Raw genomic sequence first — 19,630 nt, forward strand, 5'->3', positions numbered from 1 at the left:
TGAGACGAGCATGTCTGTCGCCGAAATGCCTTGGCATATTAGCGACTTTCGCTTCTGTCTATTCCGCTGTAGAGCTAAAAGTTAGAGATAGTCGTTCCAACATTTCTCTTCCTAGCAAGATCCAGGATGGCGTTTCCAGCGGCGAGATCTGTGACACTCACGCCAATGCCCTTGTACACGACGAAGCCTTCACTAATCCACTTCTTCAACTTCTCAACGCCTCCTTCAGGCTTCCTTTCAGACTCGTCATCTAGCCAATCCAAGATCTCTCCAACTTGAAGCAATCTCTTACCCTTGAGACCGCTCTGTAACACTTCTCCTGACTTGACCATTGCTTCTTCTAGATCGTCAACAAGAATACTGCCTTCCGTACCGTGAGGGCTGTACGAGTCGTCGCGAGAGGCAGCATGGCGAAGCATTTCTGGGTCGAGTTCAATCATATCGGCTTGCCATGAACCTATGGCGCCGACGAAGGGGAATCTGCTTCGTTGACCGTCACCCAAGATTGTCTTGAGAGGGAACAATGGGCTTGTTGAACCAACTGTGCAGAACACTGCGTCAGCTGATGATAAGAGAGATGCCAGAGCCTCGTCGTAATCAGCTTGAGCAGGATCCAGAACATCCAGAGTGGCAGAAGACTTCCAGTACTTTTTGTTTTCTTCCGTCACAGTCTTGACCAAATCCTTCGCACGGCCTACAGATCGGTTCACAATGGTGATCCTTTTGATCTCGGAACCTCTTAGAGCTAATGCAAGACGAGTATGCCAAAGCCCTTGCTTCCCCGCTCCAAAGATCACAATGTTCTCGGTATTCTTTCTCCAAGTCCACGGGATCAGAGCAGAAAGTGTTGTTCGGTAGCCCGTGGGCTCAGCTGCATTGAGTATACCCGTCGGCACACCCGCTGAATCACATAAAGACAAAAGTCCTCCAAGCGGGCGATTCACCGTGTTGCCATCTGCGCCCTTGATTGGAGCTGGCGTAACCACGATCTTTGTGCCTACATAATCTGGAGAAGTGAATGTGCGGAAGAGAGTCTTTTGCCCATTCGGCCGATTGACGAAGTCTGGTGTTGGCTGGTATTTCCCTTCGCCTTTGACAGAGAAGTCGATGAGGATGTTTTCTAGAGCTTTCTTGAACTGAAGGACTTCATCTTTAGACAGAGATATGAGAAGATCTCGGATTTCGGCGTCGCCAAGAACGATGAGGTTGCTAGTCATTGTGCTGTGCCAGAAACAATGAATCAAGAATATGATGGAGAATAGAGCTGTGTATATTTACTGAATCCTGATATGTGTATATAGACCTGATGCTTATCTTAGTAGATGACTGCGAAGTCGGCGTTGGAGGGGCAGAACGGCCAGCGTCGGTGCCGGTTAATGGTGCCGGTCTTGACCCCACGGCCGGCCGGTCCATCCGACTGCGGATCGGCACCCGATATCCACCACAGACATGGTTCTGAGATGATAAGAACTGGCATTAACTGGCAACATGTCCCTTGTAGAAGGTGATATTCAATAGACTTATAAGGTGCTTCGTTAATGACCAATTGTGGTACTACCTATTGCTCTACTGCAGTAGCATTCTTACATCCATCCTGAAAGGACTTGAATGAATACTTTCTCGTGACAATCTCATTGTCATACCCAAACTCCACACCAGTTTGCAACGTATCATACCCTCCAGCCGTTGGCTTCCATCCCTTCCTTGTCAATCCAGCATATGGGTCTTGAATAAAAGCCAACCAATAATCCTGCATAGCATGACTGATCTTGTACTCAAACGGCCCAGACTTATTCCGTGCGATATCATGGGTTCCAAAGATCAAAGGAAGCTCAGCAGAGTGAAAAGCCCCCTCATCTCCGGGCATGATGTTGGTAAAATTTGATGAATACATGTATCGCCAGGTCTGGGCATTGGTGGACGACCGCAGAGCTGTTTCGAAGTGTGCGGGACAACCAAAGGTACTGTCTGTGTGGACTTGCTCGGGTGGTGGTTTGACTGGAGGCTCGGCTGGCTCTCCACCAAAGTTCCATTCATCTCTGTTTGTGCCGATGATGGATGGCTGAGGGAGGCGTTAGTATGGTCATCTTTTATATGATGTAAGAGAATGCGATTGAGAGCTTACCAGCTTAGGGATCCTGGACGATAGAAGCCGCTTCGAGTAGTCGGAGAACCTGGTTCTCTGGTCGACTACAGGGACAAAGCTAACTCCCGCTGTATTCTCGACCTTCTTCTGGATATCCTTGAATGGTACCCCTCGCAGGCAGTCAACCTGATTGCCTTTCTCACACTTGAACGACTTCGCAATTGAAGTAAAGTTGGAGTGCGATGAATCCACATTGTTGATGGGTAAGAAGACACCCCCAGAATCCTGGATGTATGCATGCGCGATTGGGTCCTTAGGATACGCATACTGATAGTATCCAACAGAAGCACCACCGGCACTCTGCCCCCAGAGAGTGATCCTCTTGGGATCTCCTCCGAATCGTGAGATGTTGTCGCGCACCCACTCAACAGCGAGACGTTGATCCAAAAGTCCCAAGTTTTGTTCCTTGGAGTCAAGACCCGCGGCATTAGGGAACCCAAAGATTCCTAGACGATAGCTATTTTATGGTTAATAATGAAAGTGAGAAGGATATTCTTTACATACTTGAGGCTGACGACTATGTGCTTCTGGCTTCTTGCGACCCAGTGGGGAGGCACCTGGTAGTCAATATTACCACCGCCCTGCACGAAGAACGTAAGCAACTTCCGTTTCACTGATGGCCAACCAATGGGTGATCATACGGCACCAAAACCACCACCATGGATCCAAACCAAGACCGGGAGCTTTCCCTTGTTGCCTCCCCGAGGCTTGCATGGAGTCCAAACATTAACATACAGACAGTCTTCGCTTGTACTGTTAGGCTTGATCAGAAACTCAGGGCGCCATGGGCCACTGTTGGATGGTTCAGCCTGAGGACAAGCTGCGCCTTGATGCGTTGCATCTAATGTTCCGAATAGCCCTTTGGCTATTGCAGGAGCCCATCGCCGTTTCCCAACCGGAGGTTCGGCATAAGGTATACCGAGGAATTGAGCCACATTGGGAAATGATGCATCCGTAAAGCCTTTAACAACACCGCTGTCCGTCTTTACGGTTGTCGTATCAAGAGCAGAGGCATGAGATAGAGTGCCGATTCCTACCCCAACGGCCAGAAGATGAGAAACACTCGGTGGAATCATCATGCGCCAGTGTAAGGAGGTACGATTGACGACAATCGAACTCGTGGGATATGAAGCTGGCATCGCGAGTCATTTTGTATCCAAGCCTGAAGCATCCGATATTAAGGCCGAATGTCACCTTATACCCACAACCGAGGCACCAAGAAGCGGGGAATGAGGAGTGAAGCTGGCGATCTTCAATAAAATGGCCAGTTTTGGGTGTTTAGATCTTGATTTTTGGCATGACCTCGTGATAATCTGGGGTTGTGACATTAAGTGGTCATCAGAGTTTGACAATGAACAGTGAATGAGTTTACACGATCTAAGCTTCTTTCTATCCTTAAGTCATAGATTTATTTGACCTTCAATGACAAATATGTCAATCAATTGATAGTATTCAACGTCCTCATTCCTCATTCACTTCTATGTAAAGTATAACATCTTGCGTTCTGTCATTCGGGCTAAAATAATCCGAGCCGAACCGGAATAGCGTCTCATCCGACTACGGATCGCCAACCGATATCCCTTAACTTTACCCCAAATAAGACCCTTAATAGACCCCACGAACCTTAGTTGATGGCGGCTAAGCTAACGTTCGAACATGCGGAGAAGCTAAGCTTTCTGGAAGGTCGTCCCAGACTTAACTCTGACAGCCAATGATAGAAGGTTTCGATAAACCTCAGATAGAAACAGCGATGTCCTACGGTTGTTGATTCCGAGTTGTGATACTGTATAAGAGCTTGACTGTAAAGTTGATCTTCATATGAAATCATTAATTCGTAATTCAGCAACCTTTACCCACAACAAAGTGTCCTCTACCTCCTCAACATGCCCTTCAAGCGCAGCTTCAACACAGTAGGCGTCCACTGCGGCGGCGAAGTCTGCGACGTTGTTGTTGGCGGCGTTCGCGATGTCCCTGGCAAGACAATGTACGACAAGATGATGCACTTCTGGAAACATGAAGACCACCTCAGGAACCTCCTCCTGAACGAACCTCGAGGCTGTTCTGCTATGTGCCACAACCTCGTCTTGCCCCCTACGAACCCGGAAGCTGACTATGGCTTCATCATCATGGAGCATGAAGAGTACCCGCCCATGTCGGGAGCCAATACCGTTGCGACGGTGACGTGCCTGCTGGAAACGGGCATGGTGACGATGCAGGAGCCTGAGACGGTTGTCAAGCTTGATGCGCCGGCTGGACTTGTTACTGCGTATGCAAGGTGTGAGAATGGGAAATGCAAGAGCGTCAGGTTTCATAACGTCCCTGCTTTTGTGTTTGCCACTGACAAGGAGATCTCGGTACCGGAACTAGGCACGGTGAAGGTCGACATTGCCTATGGAGGGATGATATACGTGCTGGTAGATGCTGCATCAGTTGGTCTGAAGATCAAGACTACGGAGGGAGCCAAGCTTGTCAAAGTCGGAGAGCGCATCAAGAAAGCAGTCATGGAACAAACGGACCCAGTACACCCAGAAAACCCGGGCATTCACGGCGTCACAATCATCGAGTTCACGGAGCCTCTGTATGAGTACAAGGATGGAAAGGCAGCAAATAACACTGTCGTTGTGTCTCCCGGGCGCTTAGATCGAAGTCCCTGCGGAACAGGAACATGTGCAAGGCTAGCAGTTCTCCATGCAAAAGGAGAGCTGAAGGAGGGCGAGAACTTTTACCATCGCGGTATCACTGGGACAGAATTTGTTGGCCGAGTGGAAGGAACAACCAAGGTTGGGGAGTATTCTGCGATTCATCCCTCTGTTGAAGGACAGGCTTGGATAACAAGCTTCAAGCAAGTTGTGTTGGATTCCACAGACCCCTTCCCTGAAGGGTTTCGTGTAGGTGATACATGGCATCTGGACCCTGAAGAGTAGATATGTTTCAACCTAATAAGAAAGACTTAGGCAACTTTAGGAAACTTTGTTAAAATTGAGAAACCTTAAGAATAACGATACCGGAGCCGGCCGGTTTATTGTGGGCATCCTCACCCTCTGAATCCGGAATTGTGGCATCAAGGGCCAGCCTGGTGCGTTTGGTGGTCTTTCCAACTAGATTTTCCATCCCTCTTCTCCATTGCAAAATGCGTGGTATTTATGGCTCTTTCTGCGAGGATCTTGCTGTCAACATCCATCATCAACTGGCGGCACCATCTCAGAGGTAGGTGATCGGGGTTGGTGTTTCAAGAACAGATGGAGACAAGGTAGGCTCGGCCTGCGCAGCAGCAAGTGCTGCATTGTAGTTCTGTTCAAGTCCGAGTCAGTATCCGTAATTATCTTGTGAATAGGACTTATAACTTACCCGGTGCTCAACGTTTCCCAAATGCACTCTGAGATTATGGGCATGGTGCTGGTCCTCTCCGTGACACTTCATGCCAATAACGCGGCAAATATACTGGCCCCCGAGTGACAGATCAACTTGCACATTAAGTAGATGGGCGTACAAGGGTCCCTGCAGATGCTCTCGAGCAGCCACAGCTGTTCGCTGGACTTGGACTGGTCGTTCGGCTTTGGCTTCAATTGAAGCCACTAGCTCGCTCACTATTACTGGGCTTATTAGAATCTTGCTCTAGCCAATAAGCAAATATAAGCTATCGCAAGCTTATGAAGATGTGGTAGTGAATACTTACTCGGGAGAGGCGGCGGAGAAGGAGGTGGTGGGCTTGGGAGAGGCGGTTGATTCATGTCTGGTTCTTTGTCAGGAAGTACCATACCCAAAGTCTCGTCAACAATCCTCCAATCTCCAAGAGCATCGTTAGAAGATTGATTTGCAATCATGGGATAGGTAGTAAAGTAGTTGTGGAAAAAAAGGGTTGGCAGTGTGATCATGGATAAGGAAAAGTTGGCTGCTCATTTGGAAGAAACGATAAGGCGGCAGGTATGCGGTTCAATTCTTGGAAAGGAAGGAACGGCACACCTCAAATTTACGCCTCGAAACTTAGGTACCGTCCATCAGCCCGTGAATCAGCGTGTACCTCTTCACGCTTCGCCAGTGGGCGACACAAGGCTTACTTATTCACTATGCCCGCAAGGATTTATCAACAATCATATTGGGGGTACAGATTACCAGCGCAGTATTGACCTCTTAGAATGTCTACGCTATACGTCTAGAACTTCTCGAGGTGGTTGATTGCCGCTCAGCAATGTACTTTGTTCCAGACCTTTGTCTCCTGGGCGCTACTTACACCAGGGCCCTTCGACGATCTTTCCGCCATATAAGAAGCCCTTTTCTGGACAAGTTAGATCACAACTAAGACAGCCCGAGAAACAGTCGAGCTGTGAGTTAGAAGGTTAGATACTCCAGAGTGCCACTGCACAATGATCTTCCCCTTAGCTCATGGTTAGTACGAGATTAGATAGAAGTAAACAAGGATTAGTCAGGATCCCTTGATACAGCAATAGGGAACTAGCGCAGTAAACCATTCACCCGTATGTATGTCTGGTTAGACTCAATTCAGTTCAGTTATATGACTACTTGTTAAGTACAATGATACATGGTCAACAACTTGCGACACTATCAACTAGCCATTGCATTCAGCAGCATAACAGACACCTTGTCACGCAACCTTTCCTGGACCCAACCGGGGAACCCACGTATCATAGAAGTCCAGGCCGAGGAATTTGGTACGACGATTTGAGCTCCATAACCAGTATAAAGTTGTTTCACAACACCATCAGCGACACACTCTGCCGATATCGTGGTGTCCTTCATTTTCCCCTTAGCGATGAGGTCTGCGATTAACGGTGTCTTTACCCAAGTCGGATGAATGATGCTGCAGAGAATTAGTCACACTATAAAGCGAGTACACGCACTCCACCGTAAATCACCTAGCTCGCACCAATGGTGCTTTGTAAATATGCCTCAGCTCCTGTAGCAAACCCTCGTGGAACGCGAGGAGTCCAGACTTGGTACACCCGTAATCGACATTGGAGGCCTGTGTTGCAAAAGAAGCCAGGCTACCAACGTTAACGATGTGGCCATGGTTTCTCCGTATCATAGCAGGCAGGAAGTGTTTGGCAAGTAATATCGGCGCTATCATATTCACGTCAAAGACTTTGCGGATCTTGGACTCGGGACAAGCGAGAATAGACATGGCGTTGCCAATTCCAGCATTGTTAATGAGAACGGTTGGGTCGCCATGTTCAGAGACAATCTTCTTGGAGACTTTGGAGATTTCAATGGGGTCGGAGAGGTCTGCTGAACAGAAAGACACGTTGGGGGCTAGAACCTGTCAGTTTAGTGCTGAGAAGTCGTGATGTTGACTTACGGAGTTGATAGCCTGGAGCATTTAAATCAACAATTATGACCATGGTGTGCTTCTTTGCAAGCTTGAGGACAATCTCTTTGCCAATACCGCTACTACCACCAGTGACAACAACGACTTCTTTTGTCCAGTCCCAACTGCTGTCGGTAAGATGATTGTTGACCTTTCTCCTGGTTAACCAGGCGTTAAAACTCGGGATCATGCCTATCAAGAACACTGCCGCAGCTCCAGCCAAGATATTCCTATTCTTGGCCAATTCTACTACATGGCCTAGGGTAGCTTTGTCAAGCGTGGGTAATGACATGGTGAGTGGGTGTTAGTGTGATTGCGACAATTCCGAAACAGTTGTTTACAGGGCGATATAGAGCGAATAGGAACTCAAGAGTGGACAACTTTATTCGGGCATCAAGTTATTAATTATTGTTGTGTATTGCCCTTCTTGACGCCGAGGGGTACGCGGCTCAGGCGATATAATTTGCCATGGGGTTGAAATGCCGAGGGATCGTTCCCGAGGGACTGCCTGGGCTCAGAATCATGCCTTCAGCTTGGATTTGAGGGGTTCTTTGATTGTAGATACCTATTTGTATGTTATTTCGCATTCAAGCAAATTCTTGAATCGACCCTGTTCTGCTTAATAGGCCAACCACTTGTAGTTATTCTCACATTTATCCTTTCGCGCGAAAATGGCTTCTCACAAAGACGTTAATATTCCCACTTATGACGGCCTGAAGCTCAAGGGAACTCTGTTCTCTGTCGGTCAGAAAAAGCCATGTATTATCATGTCAAGTGGAGTAAGTCAGAGCATTTCTCGATTCTAAGCTCCACTAACTCATCCTTCAACGTAGTGGTCAGGACTGCGATCCCATTTTCTGCCCGAGTTTGCAACACGATTTAACAAAGCTGGCTATGGTGTTCTGACCTACGATAACCGGTGCTGGGGAGATAGTGAAGGTCTTCCTCGGGAACAGGTCGACCCAACCTTGCAAACACGCGATTATTTCGACGCCTTCAACTTTGCCGTCACTCAGCCCGAAGTAGACCCTACCAAAGTCATCTACTGGGGGTCTAGTATGTCCGGAGGAAACGCCATCTGCGCAGCAGCAGTGAATCATAATATCGCTGGCGTCATCTTGCAGGTCCCCTTCATCTCAGGCGAGTGGCTCTCTCGTATGCCAGGCGCGTCGACAAGCTTACTCCTCGGCGAACGAGCCAAGGCCACAACGGAAGGGTCTCCCTCCAAGATCCCCAACTTCCCCAGTTCCCTTGATGAGCTTGAGAGCGGCGCCTCGCAAGCTGTTCTCAAAGACCCACAGTCGATTCCATTTATTGTTGAAATGGAACAGCGAGGACTTGACTGGTCTAGGACGTGTACGGTGCAGAGTCTAACATACGCTCTGCTTCACGAACCACTGGCTTATATCCATCGTATCTCGCCGACGCCTATGCTGATGATCGTTGCTGATCAGGATGTTACGACACAGCCCCATTTGCAGCTAGAGGCTTATAACAAGGCACTGGAACCAAAGAAGCTTGTTGTTCTCAAGGGCATGGGTCACTTTTCACCTTACTTTGGTACGCCTTTTGAAGAAAACATACAGGCCCAGATTTCATATCTTGATGAGCTCTTTACGTGATAGGACGTACAAGAAAGATTGGAGGAGGTAGCATAGAGTAAAGCAGACAAATCAATCCCGAAATACGTTATTGTTTTAGAACACGATCAATATGGCTTGTTTTAAAGCTAATCTGATGCTAGGAGAGCTTATCCAGCATAGTCCCCCATTCTCAAAGTTTTCCTCTTTTTCTCCTACCATACTCTTCGGTCAGAAGAACTGGTGGTTGAGGATGCCCTTTACCTTCTGGCAAGCGCATGACATGCCAAAGTACCCTCGTTCATTCAGGAGAGATTGATCTTTCGTGATTACGGAACCGTCTGGTGTGAAGAAGATATCCAATGGGTCAAGCTATAGCTATATTTATTCTCTTAGTCATCTATTTAGAAACAACCGAACTGAAACAGGAGAAACACTCTATTACGAGCCCAACTCATTAAAAGAACTCTTTGAGCGCCACCTGTGACACATCAATCGCCCATGATTCACTCTATAACTTGGGTGTAGCCCCAACTGACTTTACCTTCTCTCTTTCTTGCAAAACACGTCTAAGGATCTTACCACTGGGGCTCTTGGGAATGGTTTCAATAAACTCCACACCACCCTGAAGCCACTTGTACTTTGCCTTGTGACTTTCAACATATTTGCAAATTATAGTCTTTATCTCTTCGTCAGACTTAGTACCCGTGCCAGCATCTTTGACCACAAAGGCCTTGGGCACTTCTCCGGCGAAATCATCGGGAACAGGGATGACTGCACAATCTGCAACGAAAGGGTGAGAGAGAAGATGCGCCTCGAGCTCTGCAGGAGCCACTTGGTTTCCCTATTGCTTCCATTAGCTGTGCTTATGGTTAATGCGGATTGGATGGGCTATAGATACCTTTACTTTAATGAGCTCTTTGATTCGGTCAACGATGACGATATGCTCTGTGCCAAGGGGTGACAGACGTACGACAACGACGTCACCTGTTCGAAGCCATCGGCCGTCTTCATCCCACACAAACGTCTCTGCTGTGGCTTTGGCATTGTTCATGTAGCCGAGGCAGATTTGTGGAGATTGGACGAAGAGTTCGCCTTGCTTCTCAAACTCAGTCACCTCTTTACCAGCCGTATCAATAACCTTACATCGAGTCCCCAACATGACTGACCCAGAAGTGCCGTTGAAAATTTCATGCTCGCTTGTGGCGCAAACAGCAGGACTACTCTCTGTCAAGCCTGGTAGAGTAAATAGTGTCAGTCATTATCCCAGGAATCGATTTGCTGCACAACGTCTTTCTCACCATAGCCCTGCCCAACTTTCCATCTCGGCCATAATTTCTGCATACTCTCGATTGTCTCGACACCGAGGGGTGCAGCACCTGAAGTGACCCATTCTAAACTGCTCAAGTCGTATGAATCGCATTTGCTTTTGTTCTGGAGCAGCTGGATGGCGATAGGCGGAACCTGAATAGTTTCCAGGTCAGTGGGATACAAGGTTGGTGTATAAAAGAACAACTTACAAGCGGTAACTGGCGGACTTTGTACTTTTGTATGGCTGCGAGCATTTGGCTTAGATTATATCTTGGGAGCACCACGACCTCATCGCCATTCCACGGCATTATGTGAGAGATGATGGTCAGTCCATATATGTGGCTGAAAGGCAGTAGACCCAGTCCGACCTGTGTCTCAACGCCAGCTAATTTCCGCCCATAGGTCTCATACGCAGCTTGCAAGGCAACATTACTGATGATGTTGTAGTGAGATAGCATGACACCTTTCTAAACCAACATTAGCATTGACCTGAAAAGGTTATCGATACATGCAGTGCCAGAAAACTAACCGGAAGGCCAGAGGTCCCGCTAGAGAAGCAAATATAGGCAACCTGTCGTTTTCCTTGCTCCTTGACCCATCGCAATGGTGGGAGCGGAGGCAAGTGTCTTCCCTCATCTATCAACGTAGATAGGGCGACATAATTGTTGTTATTTATTTGACCAGGCATATCGAGAATGAAAATACGGTCTTTGGAGATATTTGCCGCTGCCGCTGCCTCCAAAGCCACGGGAAGGAGAGGGACGCATGTGAATAAGGCGTTTGCACTTGTCGAGCGAAGTTGATGTGTAAGTTCAGACACGCTATATGCTGCATTTGCAGGCGAAGCAATGGCGTTAAGGCGATGCAATGCGTGAGTCAACGGAACGTAATCGATCTAATAAAAACAAATTTCGGTCAGTAACTCCCTTCCTCGTATGTTCGATTCTTGTGATCTTACCGTGTTCCAAGAAAACACACAAGCCACCTTATCCCATTCCGTGCCGTTGGCGACACTCCAATCGAGTCTTTTTGCTATGGCCCTGGCCATAGAGTCGACCCTTTCTCGGACCTCAGCAACATTATACGTCTGGCCCGTCAATCCACAGGTATATGGATTGCGGGACAGTTCCAACGATTTGCGGCCATGTTTTTCTGAATACATGAATTCTTCGACTGTGATGCTGTCTGGGAGAGGCACTGAAGGGAGGGCTCGGGCCCATGCTGGTGATTCGAAGACCATGATAGCGTTCTGCTGGACCAAAGGAATAATAGGCAAAACAAAACATTGAGACTAGGAAATGTATTGGAGACACGGCTATATTCTATGTCCAGCCTCTTTGCCTTGGGGTTACTCGAGCCTTGACCCTCGGGACTATTGCCTCGGCATGAAGTCGACGCACTGTACTGCTTGATCTCGTGCAACAACCCTGTTTACTTTGACCTTGGGACTTTCCAGTTCCGGAGTGCTCATGACCGTTATTTTGTAGTCCCTCGGCAGTGCCGAATTGGCTGGGTAGTGGTGTATTTATGCTTTGCTACCCCACACTCTGATGGTCACATTCAAACGACGATATCACAAATAGGAGAGCGAAAAACCATCCGAGAAGTACTAAATACGCATTAAACTCAGCAAATATGATTAATGACTCTGCTAAAATCGACGGCGATTATCTTGGCCAGAATGGCTATACCGCCGCACAGAACGAGTCAGGAGAGAACCGCCCCAAGTTTACCCTGAAAGACACTCCTGTCGAAAATCAAAGACCCATGAGGGTTGTGATCATCGGAGCTGGCTTCTCAGGTATCTATTCAACTATTCGGTAAGTCATCCATATACTCAAGATTTGGTACCTTTGAGTAAATGTTGAGAACTAACGACTCAAATAGAATGACGCAGAGACTGAGGAATATTGATCTTACGGTCTATGAGATGAATGAAGAAACGTCTGGAGTCTGGTAAAGCATTTAGCCTCCAAATCCTGGAAACCTTGATCTAATTTGACAACAGGTGGTTGAATCGCTACCCTGGCCTGGCCTGTGATATCCCATGTAAGTCTCTGTATTTGGTGAATCTAGTATTTCAATAAAGACTGATGAAAGACAGCGTACTCTTACCAGTTCAGCTTCGCACCCAACCCCTATTGGTCCTCACTTTACGCCCCAGGCGCAGAAATCCGTGCATATATGCAAGATGTCGCCGAGAGATATGGTGCCAACCGCTTCATCAAGACTTCTCATCAAGTCACTTCAGCGACTTGGGACTCGGAGAACAAGGTTTGGTAAGTGATGCGAAAGAGAGGTGATTAGCCCCAAGAGGACTGACAAAAGACTGTAGGAGACTTATTGTAAAGAACGTCAAGACCGGAGAGACATTTGAAGATACTGCCAACATCCTCGTCTCTGCCAAAGGTGGTCTAAATCAGATAGCTTGGCCGGAGATCAAAGGGCTGAAGCAATTCGCGGGTAAGCTCATGCACTCTGGTGCTTGGGATGAGAGGTTAGTACATTTTAAGCTTGCGTCAAATTAAAAGAAAACTAACAATTGGGCAGTTGTGACTTGAGAAACAAACGCGTGGGAGTCATTGGCAATGGATCGAGCGCCATTCAAATCGTTCCAGCCATCCAGAAACTTCAGGGTATCTCGGTCACTTGTTTCGCTCGATCGCCGACCTGGATCATTCCTGCATTCGGCGACTCAGCTATGCAGAAATTAGGAATGGATCCTTCGGAGACCAAGTGTAAGTCCCTGGACAAGTCCGACATCTTGAGGATGATAAGCTAACATGGACAAGTTTCGCGCCGTCATCAAGAACAGCTCGCAAGGCAGCCAGAAAAGTTCTATAGGTGGCGAAAGACACTCGAAGATGAGGCTGCAACAATCTATCCTTTGACCTTGATGGGAACTGATATTCAGAATGGCGCTAGAGAGCTCTTCAGGAAGCAAATGGAAGAGAAACTACAAGGCAGAAAAGACCTCCAGCAGATTATCCCAAAGTTTGCCCCTGGTTGTCGCCGTTTGACTCCGGGCCCTGGATATCTCAATGCGCTCCAACAGGAAAACGTGACCTTCATCAGCCAAAAGATTGAGGAGATCACGGAACGAGGAATCAAAGTCGCCTCCGGGGAAGAGGTCCAACTCGATGTTTTGGTATGTGCAACTGGCTACGACGTCGAAGCGCCGCCTACATTCGAAATACTAGGCAGAAATGGAAAGACGCTCACCGAAAAGTGGAAACCTCACTTTGAGTCCTATATCTCACTCGCAGTGGACGGATTCCCCAACTTCTTCCTCATCGGCGGTCCCAACTGCGGTCTCGGCTCAGGCAGCTTACTCAGCGTCTTCGAAGCACAGGGCGACTACATCGTCAAGGCGATCCGCAAGCTTCAGAAGGAAGATTACGCTACCATGGAGGCCAAGCCCGAGCGCGTGGCTGACTTCAGTCAGTACATAGACGAGTACTTCAAAGGCACCGTGTACACGGATGAGTGCTCATCGTGGTATCGCTCCGGTAGGCTTGGGTCACGTATTGTAGCGCTGTGGCCTGGGTCTTCTGTACAGTGCCTTGAGGTGCTGAGGTCGCCGCGCTGGGAGGACTATGAGTTTGAGAGTGCGGATCCTACGGGGAATTTGCTGCGGTGGATGGGGAATGGTTGGAGTCAGGTGTTGACTGAGGGCGATCCGTCCTGGTTTCTGGATCCTGATGTTGTGGATGCTCCAGACGAGGGGAAGCCTGAAGAGGGCGAGTTTTATCGAAGGCGTCCGTTCTCGTATTAAGATAGGTATCAGTGAAATATGGAATAAATTCTTACGTCGACAAGGCTACCCAGCCTGGTCGTCCCCGTCACTGGGAGACTTCCGATCTAATGCGCAATGACAAGTTCTCACGGGCATAGTGAAGAAGAGAGAGAGATCCTTTGGCCGTCCAACTTTTTTTGCATGGGCTCCATGGTTGAGGCTTAGTTGGTAGTCATCATCAAAATGGTACAGTGTGAAGTGATTGAGTGAAGATTGAGAATTTTTATACATGATTGATAGAGATGTGCCTGTTATGTGAATCCTAATTGCGATTTAAACTGATAACGCATCATAATATTGGTTAGATGCAGCCTTTCAACACAAGTTTACGATATTGAGTGTCTTGGATGTCTCGATAGCTTGGCCGTTGATGTTTGGGTTTTACCCCAGATTAGTCTATACCTAAAATGAGAACATGGGGTAAATGGGTGGCTTTGGACCCACAGCTATTACCACGGCAGAGCCGAGCTGCTCTACCGAGGGAGTTATGGCGCTAGCCCTCGGGAGCAAGAAAACACCAGACCTTGATATAAGGTGTCAAAATAAACCCAGTAAAGGGCATACTAAATCTACCCTAAACTATCTCAAATTACCTAAGTCTTTTTGTCATTCAGGATCAAGGTCCCAAGTTTTCTTTACTCCCTCAGGCTAGCTAGCAGAGGTACCATTCCGGGGATCCGAGGGGAAGCCTGTCTGTCGGTGGCTTCCTGCTAGTCAACTCTGGTCAGCATCCAATCTTATGTACTGCTGCTGGGTGAAGAATACCTCAGCTCGTTAAATCGTCGGAAATGTTTCCGTTGAATCCATTTCCCCGCAAAGTTGAGGATTACCCCAGGTGTCCTTGACTCCTTTAACTGGTATAATCATGACAAGCCAGGATTCTGCGGCAATGCCATTCGGTATTCTTTCCCTACGTATCCACCGAATGGCCCGTTTGCCTGTCTAAGGTACTATGGGGTAATCATCTGAATCTTAATTCCTTACCTTGGGAGTTACTCACTTCCATCTCAGACTCGACCAACCACGAAAATGGACTCTACAGTCTTGTCACCGCCGCTTACCACGCATCAGAAAACAAAGCGCACTCAGCGTCGCAAAAGATCAACTCGAGCTTGTCTGTCATGCAGGTTTAGAAAGGTCCGCTGCGATGTCTCCGTTCGCGGCCAGCCATGCACCAATTGCCACCTCGACTGCAAGAATTGTCTGGTAGTTGGACGCGCTTCCAGGCTGTAAGCAATCTCCCTCACTTCTTGATTACGCTGTGCTCATTTCATTCCTTTACTAACTCACCTCGACTCTAGAAATCAGCAGGTACCAAGGAACGAGTCAAACTGGTCGCCCGAGGATGATTATCAAGAGGACGACCGGCAGCTGTCGGAGCATCGGGAAGACGATGACGTTCATGAGAGCAGTAACTCCAATGGCGTCGAAGCTGCTCCCACAGCCACTGAGGCGCTCGATGAACACCCTGGGTTATCCTTTCACACGCCCAGTATCGACCCTGGGATGTTGACATTCAGTGACACTATCGACGACGCGGCCTTCTTTGAAAATCGCCTCGGAGACAGCGAGACAGAGACCGCAGAGTTCCACTCGACATCATCAAGATATGATGGCGGTCCGACCATCGCAGGTAAAAAGCTCATCCTCATTATTCACTTCACGGTATCTAACCAGATTCAAACAGAAACAAGCGCATCGGAACAAGAGTCCATATATAGTCATAAGATGACGGGCTCTAGGATTCTACCAGCTCAGTCGGCGTCACAGAGGACCAACACCAGTACCACGGTGCTCTTTATTCATTACCCGTATCTGAAAATTCACAACATGCACATGATTGCTCAACAAGATCTCAATTACATGGAGGCTCAGGGATGTTTACACATTCCAAGTCGGCCGATACTCGACAACTTTGTGGAGCAATACTTCAGACACCAGCATCCTCTCCTTCCACTCCTCAATGAAGGTGATTTCTGGGAAATGTACTCCCAGAGGGAGTCTACGGGTCCACAGCCCACCATATCACTGCTGGTGTTTCAGGCTATGCTCTTTGCCAGTTGTAACGTGAGTCTGCCCTTTATGCCACATCGTTTGATACGGTAGCATCGACTGATAATATCAAACTTTATAGTTTGTGTCTCTTCACATCATTAAGCAACTTGGTTACTCGAGTCTTAGAACTGCTCGAGCAGAATTCTACAGACGAACAAAGGTTGGTGTTCGAATAACCCAATGGTCCGCCGCCGAATTAACTAAAGACTTGCAGCTATTGTACGATCTAGGTTCGGAAACATCGTCCCTGCCTCTAGCTCAGGCAGCTCTTCTCATGATGGGCTGGGTACCACCTTCAAACACGACCTTAAACCCCTACAAGACTTGGCTGAGCTTGGCTATCCAGCACGCCAGAAGTATCAACGCGGACCGGTACACAGAAGTGCCAGAGCTAATAGAGATGACATCCACGCAACAACGGAAATACCAAAACTCTCTCCATCGCTTATGGTGGTGCTGTGTCATCATGGACCGTATCTCGCCGCTCTGCACGCGCTTTAGCCTCAATATTACACACGACCGATTTGATTTTAGGAATACGATCCCTCTGGGCGCCGAACACCTTCAGGACGACATATATCGTTCAAGTGTATTCACTCCAGCTACTAAACGGCGACAAATCAGCATTTTCTCAAAACTTCTTGAACTGATGATTCTTTTGACTGACGTACTGACCCTGACGTACCCGTTCGAGGATTCTGTCAAATCGAAGTCGCGATTTTCAGAGGGCGAAGACCTCGCCTTTGAGAAATGCGAGGCTGCCTTGAAGGCCTGGTATGTGAGGGTCTCGGCTCAGTTCCCTCCCTTCGAGAATGCGCACCAAGACTCGTGTGGAAGAGACAATGATCAGGAAAAGTCTATTGTGCTGCAGACGAATCTCATGTATATCTACTATCAGTGAGTTGCCCTATACCTTGGAGTTCAACCTGGACTAACCAAGGGCATAGCACTGCATCTATTGCACTCTGTCATTCCAAGATACTGCGGCAGTCTCTCACATCCGAATCCAATAGTGAAGATATGACAAGACCAGGGCGGAGTTTAAAGCTCCAGCAAAGCTCATTTGAGGTGCAAGATGCTGCTCAGAAGATTACAGCATGCTATGAAGAGCTAACCCGACGTCGCTTGGCCCGCTGGCTTCCGGTATCAGCGTAAGTACAACAAGCCGAACATGGCACTATAACTTGCTCCTTAATTCTGGAGCTAATGTTCTATTACAGCCTTGCTTGTCTAGCTACACCATTGACGCTTCATACCATTACCGCGCGATTGTCATCGCTTAGTAACCAACTATCATGCAACGAATCGGTGGAAGCCGGGTCAGCTCCAGCATCAAATCACGATCGACTGAAAGCACTGGTCGAGACAATGAACGTTTTCTTTCCCCAGTACTATGGTGTAGAGTGGGTGAGGCAAACAGTTCGACACGTCGCCAATTTAGCCCAGATTGACAGCCAGTGTCTATTCAAGGCCAGTGGCAATTCTTTGACAGATTGGAGTCAGATTCTGAGGAGCCAGCCGAATATGTATCTGAGAATGATCTGGACAGTCGATGTTTGCATCAGCAAAGGTAGGCATCCGGAAGAATTTGACTTTCCAGCGTGGCTGCGCTGCTTGTTGAAGAGGAGCAAAGGATCAAGGATCAGACCGAATCGACAGTCATATACGACTGAACAAGCGACTGACCAGGCAGGCCTCGTCGACGACGAACTACTAGCCTTTATTACTGATCCCAAGCTGTCTGCTGCCGAGGAGGATATCTTTGGGGAACAATTGCTGGAAATGTTTAACCCGCAGAAGCCTTATGATCAACAGAGTCGGAACGGACTTGTTGATTGTGGAACATCTCAAGGGGCAGTGGGTGGGATGGATTGGGACCTGGTCGAAGCAATGCATGATGTAACAGAGAACATGCTGGATCGGCTGGGGCCAGACTTCAGGGCTTGAGATTATCTTGCGGCAATATAATCGAATTTCAAATGCTTAAACTATTTCATGGTGCCATCTAAATTCTCTCCGCTGATTTAAGCTCTCAGCAACAAGTCTCAACTGCAAATAACACATCTAGCCCTAGTACTATCATGGATATGACTGCTCTGAATAGAGTTTACCCGACAAAGCAAAGACCTTCATGGCAAATTATGAAATTATTTCTCAATATCTATAAGCAAAAGTACAGTCTATAAAACATTCCAGTCATAGTAAGAACCACTACTGGACCCACCCCTCCTTTTTCATAGTCTCTCTCGTCCATTCATCCAACTTCTTCACCAACTCCTCATCTTTCGCCGCGCCATTCTGCCACCAAGGCTCAAACAACCGATGATAGATCTCCATATACTCTCCACTCTGCTCGGGTTTCATGTCTGGACTCGCCGCGCAGAAAAGACTGTTCCAAGACCCCCTATCAGCAGTCCACATCAGTTTCATACACCTCAACAATGACACCATTCGCAAGCTCATAGTCTGGGCTGAATCAATACTAGATGAGAGATTTGTCTCGACGAGGCCGGGATGCACTGATGTTACCCAGATCTCTCCTTCTTTGTTACTTGAGCCGGGACCGTACTTGTTGTGGAGGGCTCTTGTGTGGAGAATGTTGGCGAGTTTGCTTTGGCCGTAACGCTCCCATATACTCGCCTCTTTGAGGGATGTATCTTCAAAGTTGATACCTCCCTTGGGGGCCATTAGATGGCCGGATGAAGAGAGGTTGACGATGCGCACAGTTCCAGGGGGTGATGACTTTGATGTTTTCAGCATCAATGGAATGAGGTGTTCGGTGAAAACCCAGTGCGAAAGATAATTGGTCTCCCACTGGCCCTCATGTCCATCTTTGGTAATCTCAAATGGTGAAGCCATGATACCAGCATTGTTGATAAGGCCATGGAGGGATGTTTCCAAGGAAAGGAAGTGCTTAGCGGCAGCGACAACACTTCCAAGATCCATCAGGTCGATTTGCAGTAGATCAATTTTGGCTGAAGGATAATCATTTTGGATCTCGGCAATAGCCTTTTCCCCCTTATCGAGAGATCTTGAACACATATAGACTTGGGCGCCATGTCTTGCCAAATGGGAAACGGTGTAGAGTCCCCTGTAAGAAAGGTCAGCGATCTAGAACTGTTGGGAGGATTGAAGGTAGACTCACATTCCAGAATTACCACCTGTGACAATGTACACCCTTCCGGTGAGATCTGGGAGGCTGTCGGGGTGAAAAGTCATTGTGACGGCTGTCTTGCGAAATCGAATTAAGTATTAAGTAAACTGAGAGAGCAGTGTTGATAAGCTGTAGTAGTTTTGAAATGATATGCATAGAGACTTTGGGAATCCATGGTAGAGCTGTCCTCTTATAGTTCTTCCCGATGAAGTCCGCAACGAAAGTCCGACGGTTAACTCCATGGCTAATTCCATCGTGCCTTTTG

The 19,630-nt window shown here is 47.9% G+C and overlaps 10 protein-coding genes; 4 read left to right on the forward strand and 6 right to left on the reverse strand.

Annotated features, from left to right (window-relative positions):
- Positions 1 to 74: 74 nt before the first annotated feature.
- On the reverse strand, positions 75 to 1,217 carry FFUJ_06350 (uncharacterized protein; the record flags this gene model as incomplete). The annotated part of the gene is made up of 1 exon (XM_023579665.1): positions 75 to 1,217. One exon carries the CDS (start codon positions 1,215 to 1,217, stop codon positions 75 to 77), a length of 1,143 nt encoding a protein of 380 aa, XP_023432460.1.
- Positions 1,218 to 1,558: 341 nt separating this feature from the next.
- Positions 1,559 to 3,285, reverse strand: FFUJ_06351 (related to esterase; the record flags this gene model as incomplete). XM_023579666.1 has 4 exons in its annotated part: positions 1,559 to 2,062; positions 2,126 to 2,603; positions 2,651 to 2,727; positions 2,788 to 3,285. 4 exons carry the CDS (start codon positions 3,283 to 3,285, stop codon positions 1,559 to 1,561), a joined length of 1,557 nt encoding a protein of 518 aa, XP_023432461.1.
- Positions 3,286 to 4,029: 744 nt separating this feature from the next.
- On the forward strand, positions 4,030 to 5,070 carry FFUJ_06352 (probable proline racemase; the record flags this gene model as incomplete). Its single annotated transcript, XM_023579667.1, has 1 exon — positions 4,030 to 5,070. One exon carries the CDS (start codon positions 4,030 to 4,032, stop codon positions 5,068 to 5,070), a length of 1,041 nt encoding a protein of 346 aa, XP_023432462.1.
- A 277-nt stretch (positions 5,071 to 5,347) lies between these two features.
- FFUJ_06353 (uncharacterized protein) lies at positions 5,348 to 5,970 on the reverse strand (the record flags this gene model as incomplete). XM_023579668.1 has 3 exons in its annotated part: positions 5,348 to 5,437; positions 5,495 to 5,733; positions 5,823 to 5,970. 3 exons carry the CDS (start codon positions 5,968 to 5,970, stop codon positions 5,348 to 5,350), a joined length of 477 nt encoding a protein of 158 aa, XP_023432463.1.
- A 739-nt stretch (positions 5,971 to 6,709) lies between these two features.
- Positions 6,710 to 7,761, reverse strand: FFUJ_06354 (related to a retinal short-chain dehydrogenase/reductase; the record flags this gene model as incomplete). XM_023579669.1 has 3 exons in its annotated part: positions 6,710 to 6,965; positions 7,021 to 7,414; positions 7,461 to 7,761. The coding sequence occupies 3 exons, from the start codon at positions 7,759 to 7,761 to the stop codon at positions 6,710 to 6,712; spliced, it is 951 nt and encodes a 316-aa protein (XP_023432464.1).
- A 379-nt stretch (positions 7,762 to 8,140) lies between these two features.
- FFUJ_06355 (uncharacterized protein) lies at positions 8,141 to 9,091 on the forward strand (the record flags this gene model as incomplete). XM_023579670.1 has 2 exons in its annotated part: positions 8,141 to 8,248; positions 8,303 to 9,091. 2 exons carry the CDS (start codon positions 8,141 to 8,143, stop codon positions 9,089 to 9,091), a joined length of 897 nt encoding a protein of 298 aa, XP_023432465.1.
- A 415-nt stretch (positions 9,092 to 9,506) lies between these two features.
- FFUJ_06356 (probable phenylacetyl-CoA ligase) lies at positions 9,507 to 11,600 on the reverse strand (the record flags this gene model as incomplete). XM_023579671.1 has 7 exons in its annotated part: positions 9,507 to 9,530; positions 9,594 to 9,893; positions 9,951 to 10,285; positions 10,351 to 10,513; positions 10,570 to 10,827; positions 10,890 to 11,255; positions 11,319 to 11,600. The coding sequence occupies 7 exons, from the start codon at positions 11,598 to 11,600 to the stop codon at positions 9,507 to 9,509; spliced, it is 1,728 nt and encodes a 575-aa protein (XP_023432466.1).
- Positions 11,601 to 11,995: 395 nt separating this feature from the next.
- On the forward strand, positions 11,996 to 14,135 carry FFUJ_06357 (monooxygenase-like protein; the record flags this gene model as incomplete). XM_023579674.1 has 7 exons in its annotated part: positions 11,996 to 12,180; positions 12,248 to 12,316; positions 12,369 to 12,409; positions 12,465 to 12,639; positions 12,696 to 12,857; positions 12,911 to 13,098; positions 13,153 to 14,135. The coding sequence occupies 7 exons, from the start codon at positions 11,996 to 11,998 to the stop codon at positions 14,133 to 14,135; spliced, it is 1,803 nt and encodes a 600-aa protein (XP_023432467.1).
- Positions 14,136 to 15,185: 1,050 nt separating this feature from the next.
- FFUJ_06358 (related to cutinase transcription factor 1 beta) lies at positions 15,186 to 18,158 on the forward strand (the record flags this gene model as incomplete). XM_023579675.1 has 5 exons in its annotated part: positions 15,186 to 15,385; positions 15,458 to 16,223; positions 16,291 to 17,108; positions 17,159 to 17,362; positions 17,432 to 18,158. 5 exons carry the CDS (start codon positions 15,186 to 15,188, stop codon positions 18,156 to 18,158), a joined length of 2,715 nt encoding a protein of 904 aa, XP_023432468.1.
- A 264-nt stretch (positions 18,159 to 18,422) lies between these two features.
- Positions 18,423 to 19,430, reverse strand: FFUJ_06359 (related to reductases; the record flags this gene model as incomplete). XM_023579676.1 has 2 exons in its annotated part: positions 18,423 to 19,302; positions 19,357 to 19,430. The coding sequence occupies 2 exons, from the start codon at positions 19,428 to 19,430 to the stop codon at positions 18,423 to 18,425; spliced, it is 954 nt and encodes a 317-aa protein (XP_023432469.1).
- Between the last annotated feature and the right edge of the window lie 200 nt (positions 19,431 to 19,630).

This window comes from Fusarium fujikuroi, chromosome FFUJ_chr06 (assembly GCF_900079805.1).
Source record: "Fusarium fujikuroi IMI 58289 draft genome, chromosome FFUJ_chr06".
NCBI lineage: Eukaryota > Fungi > Ascomycota > Sordariomycetes > Hypocreales > Nectriaceae > Fusarium > Fusarium fujikuroi.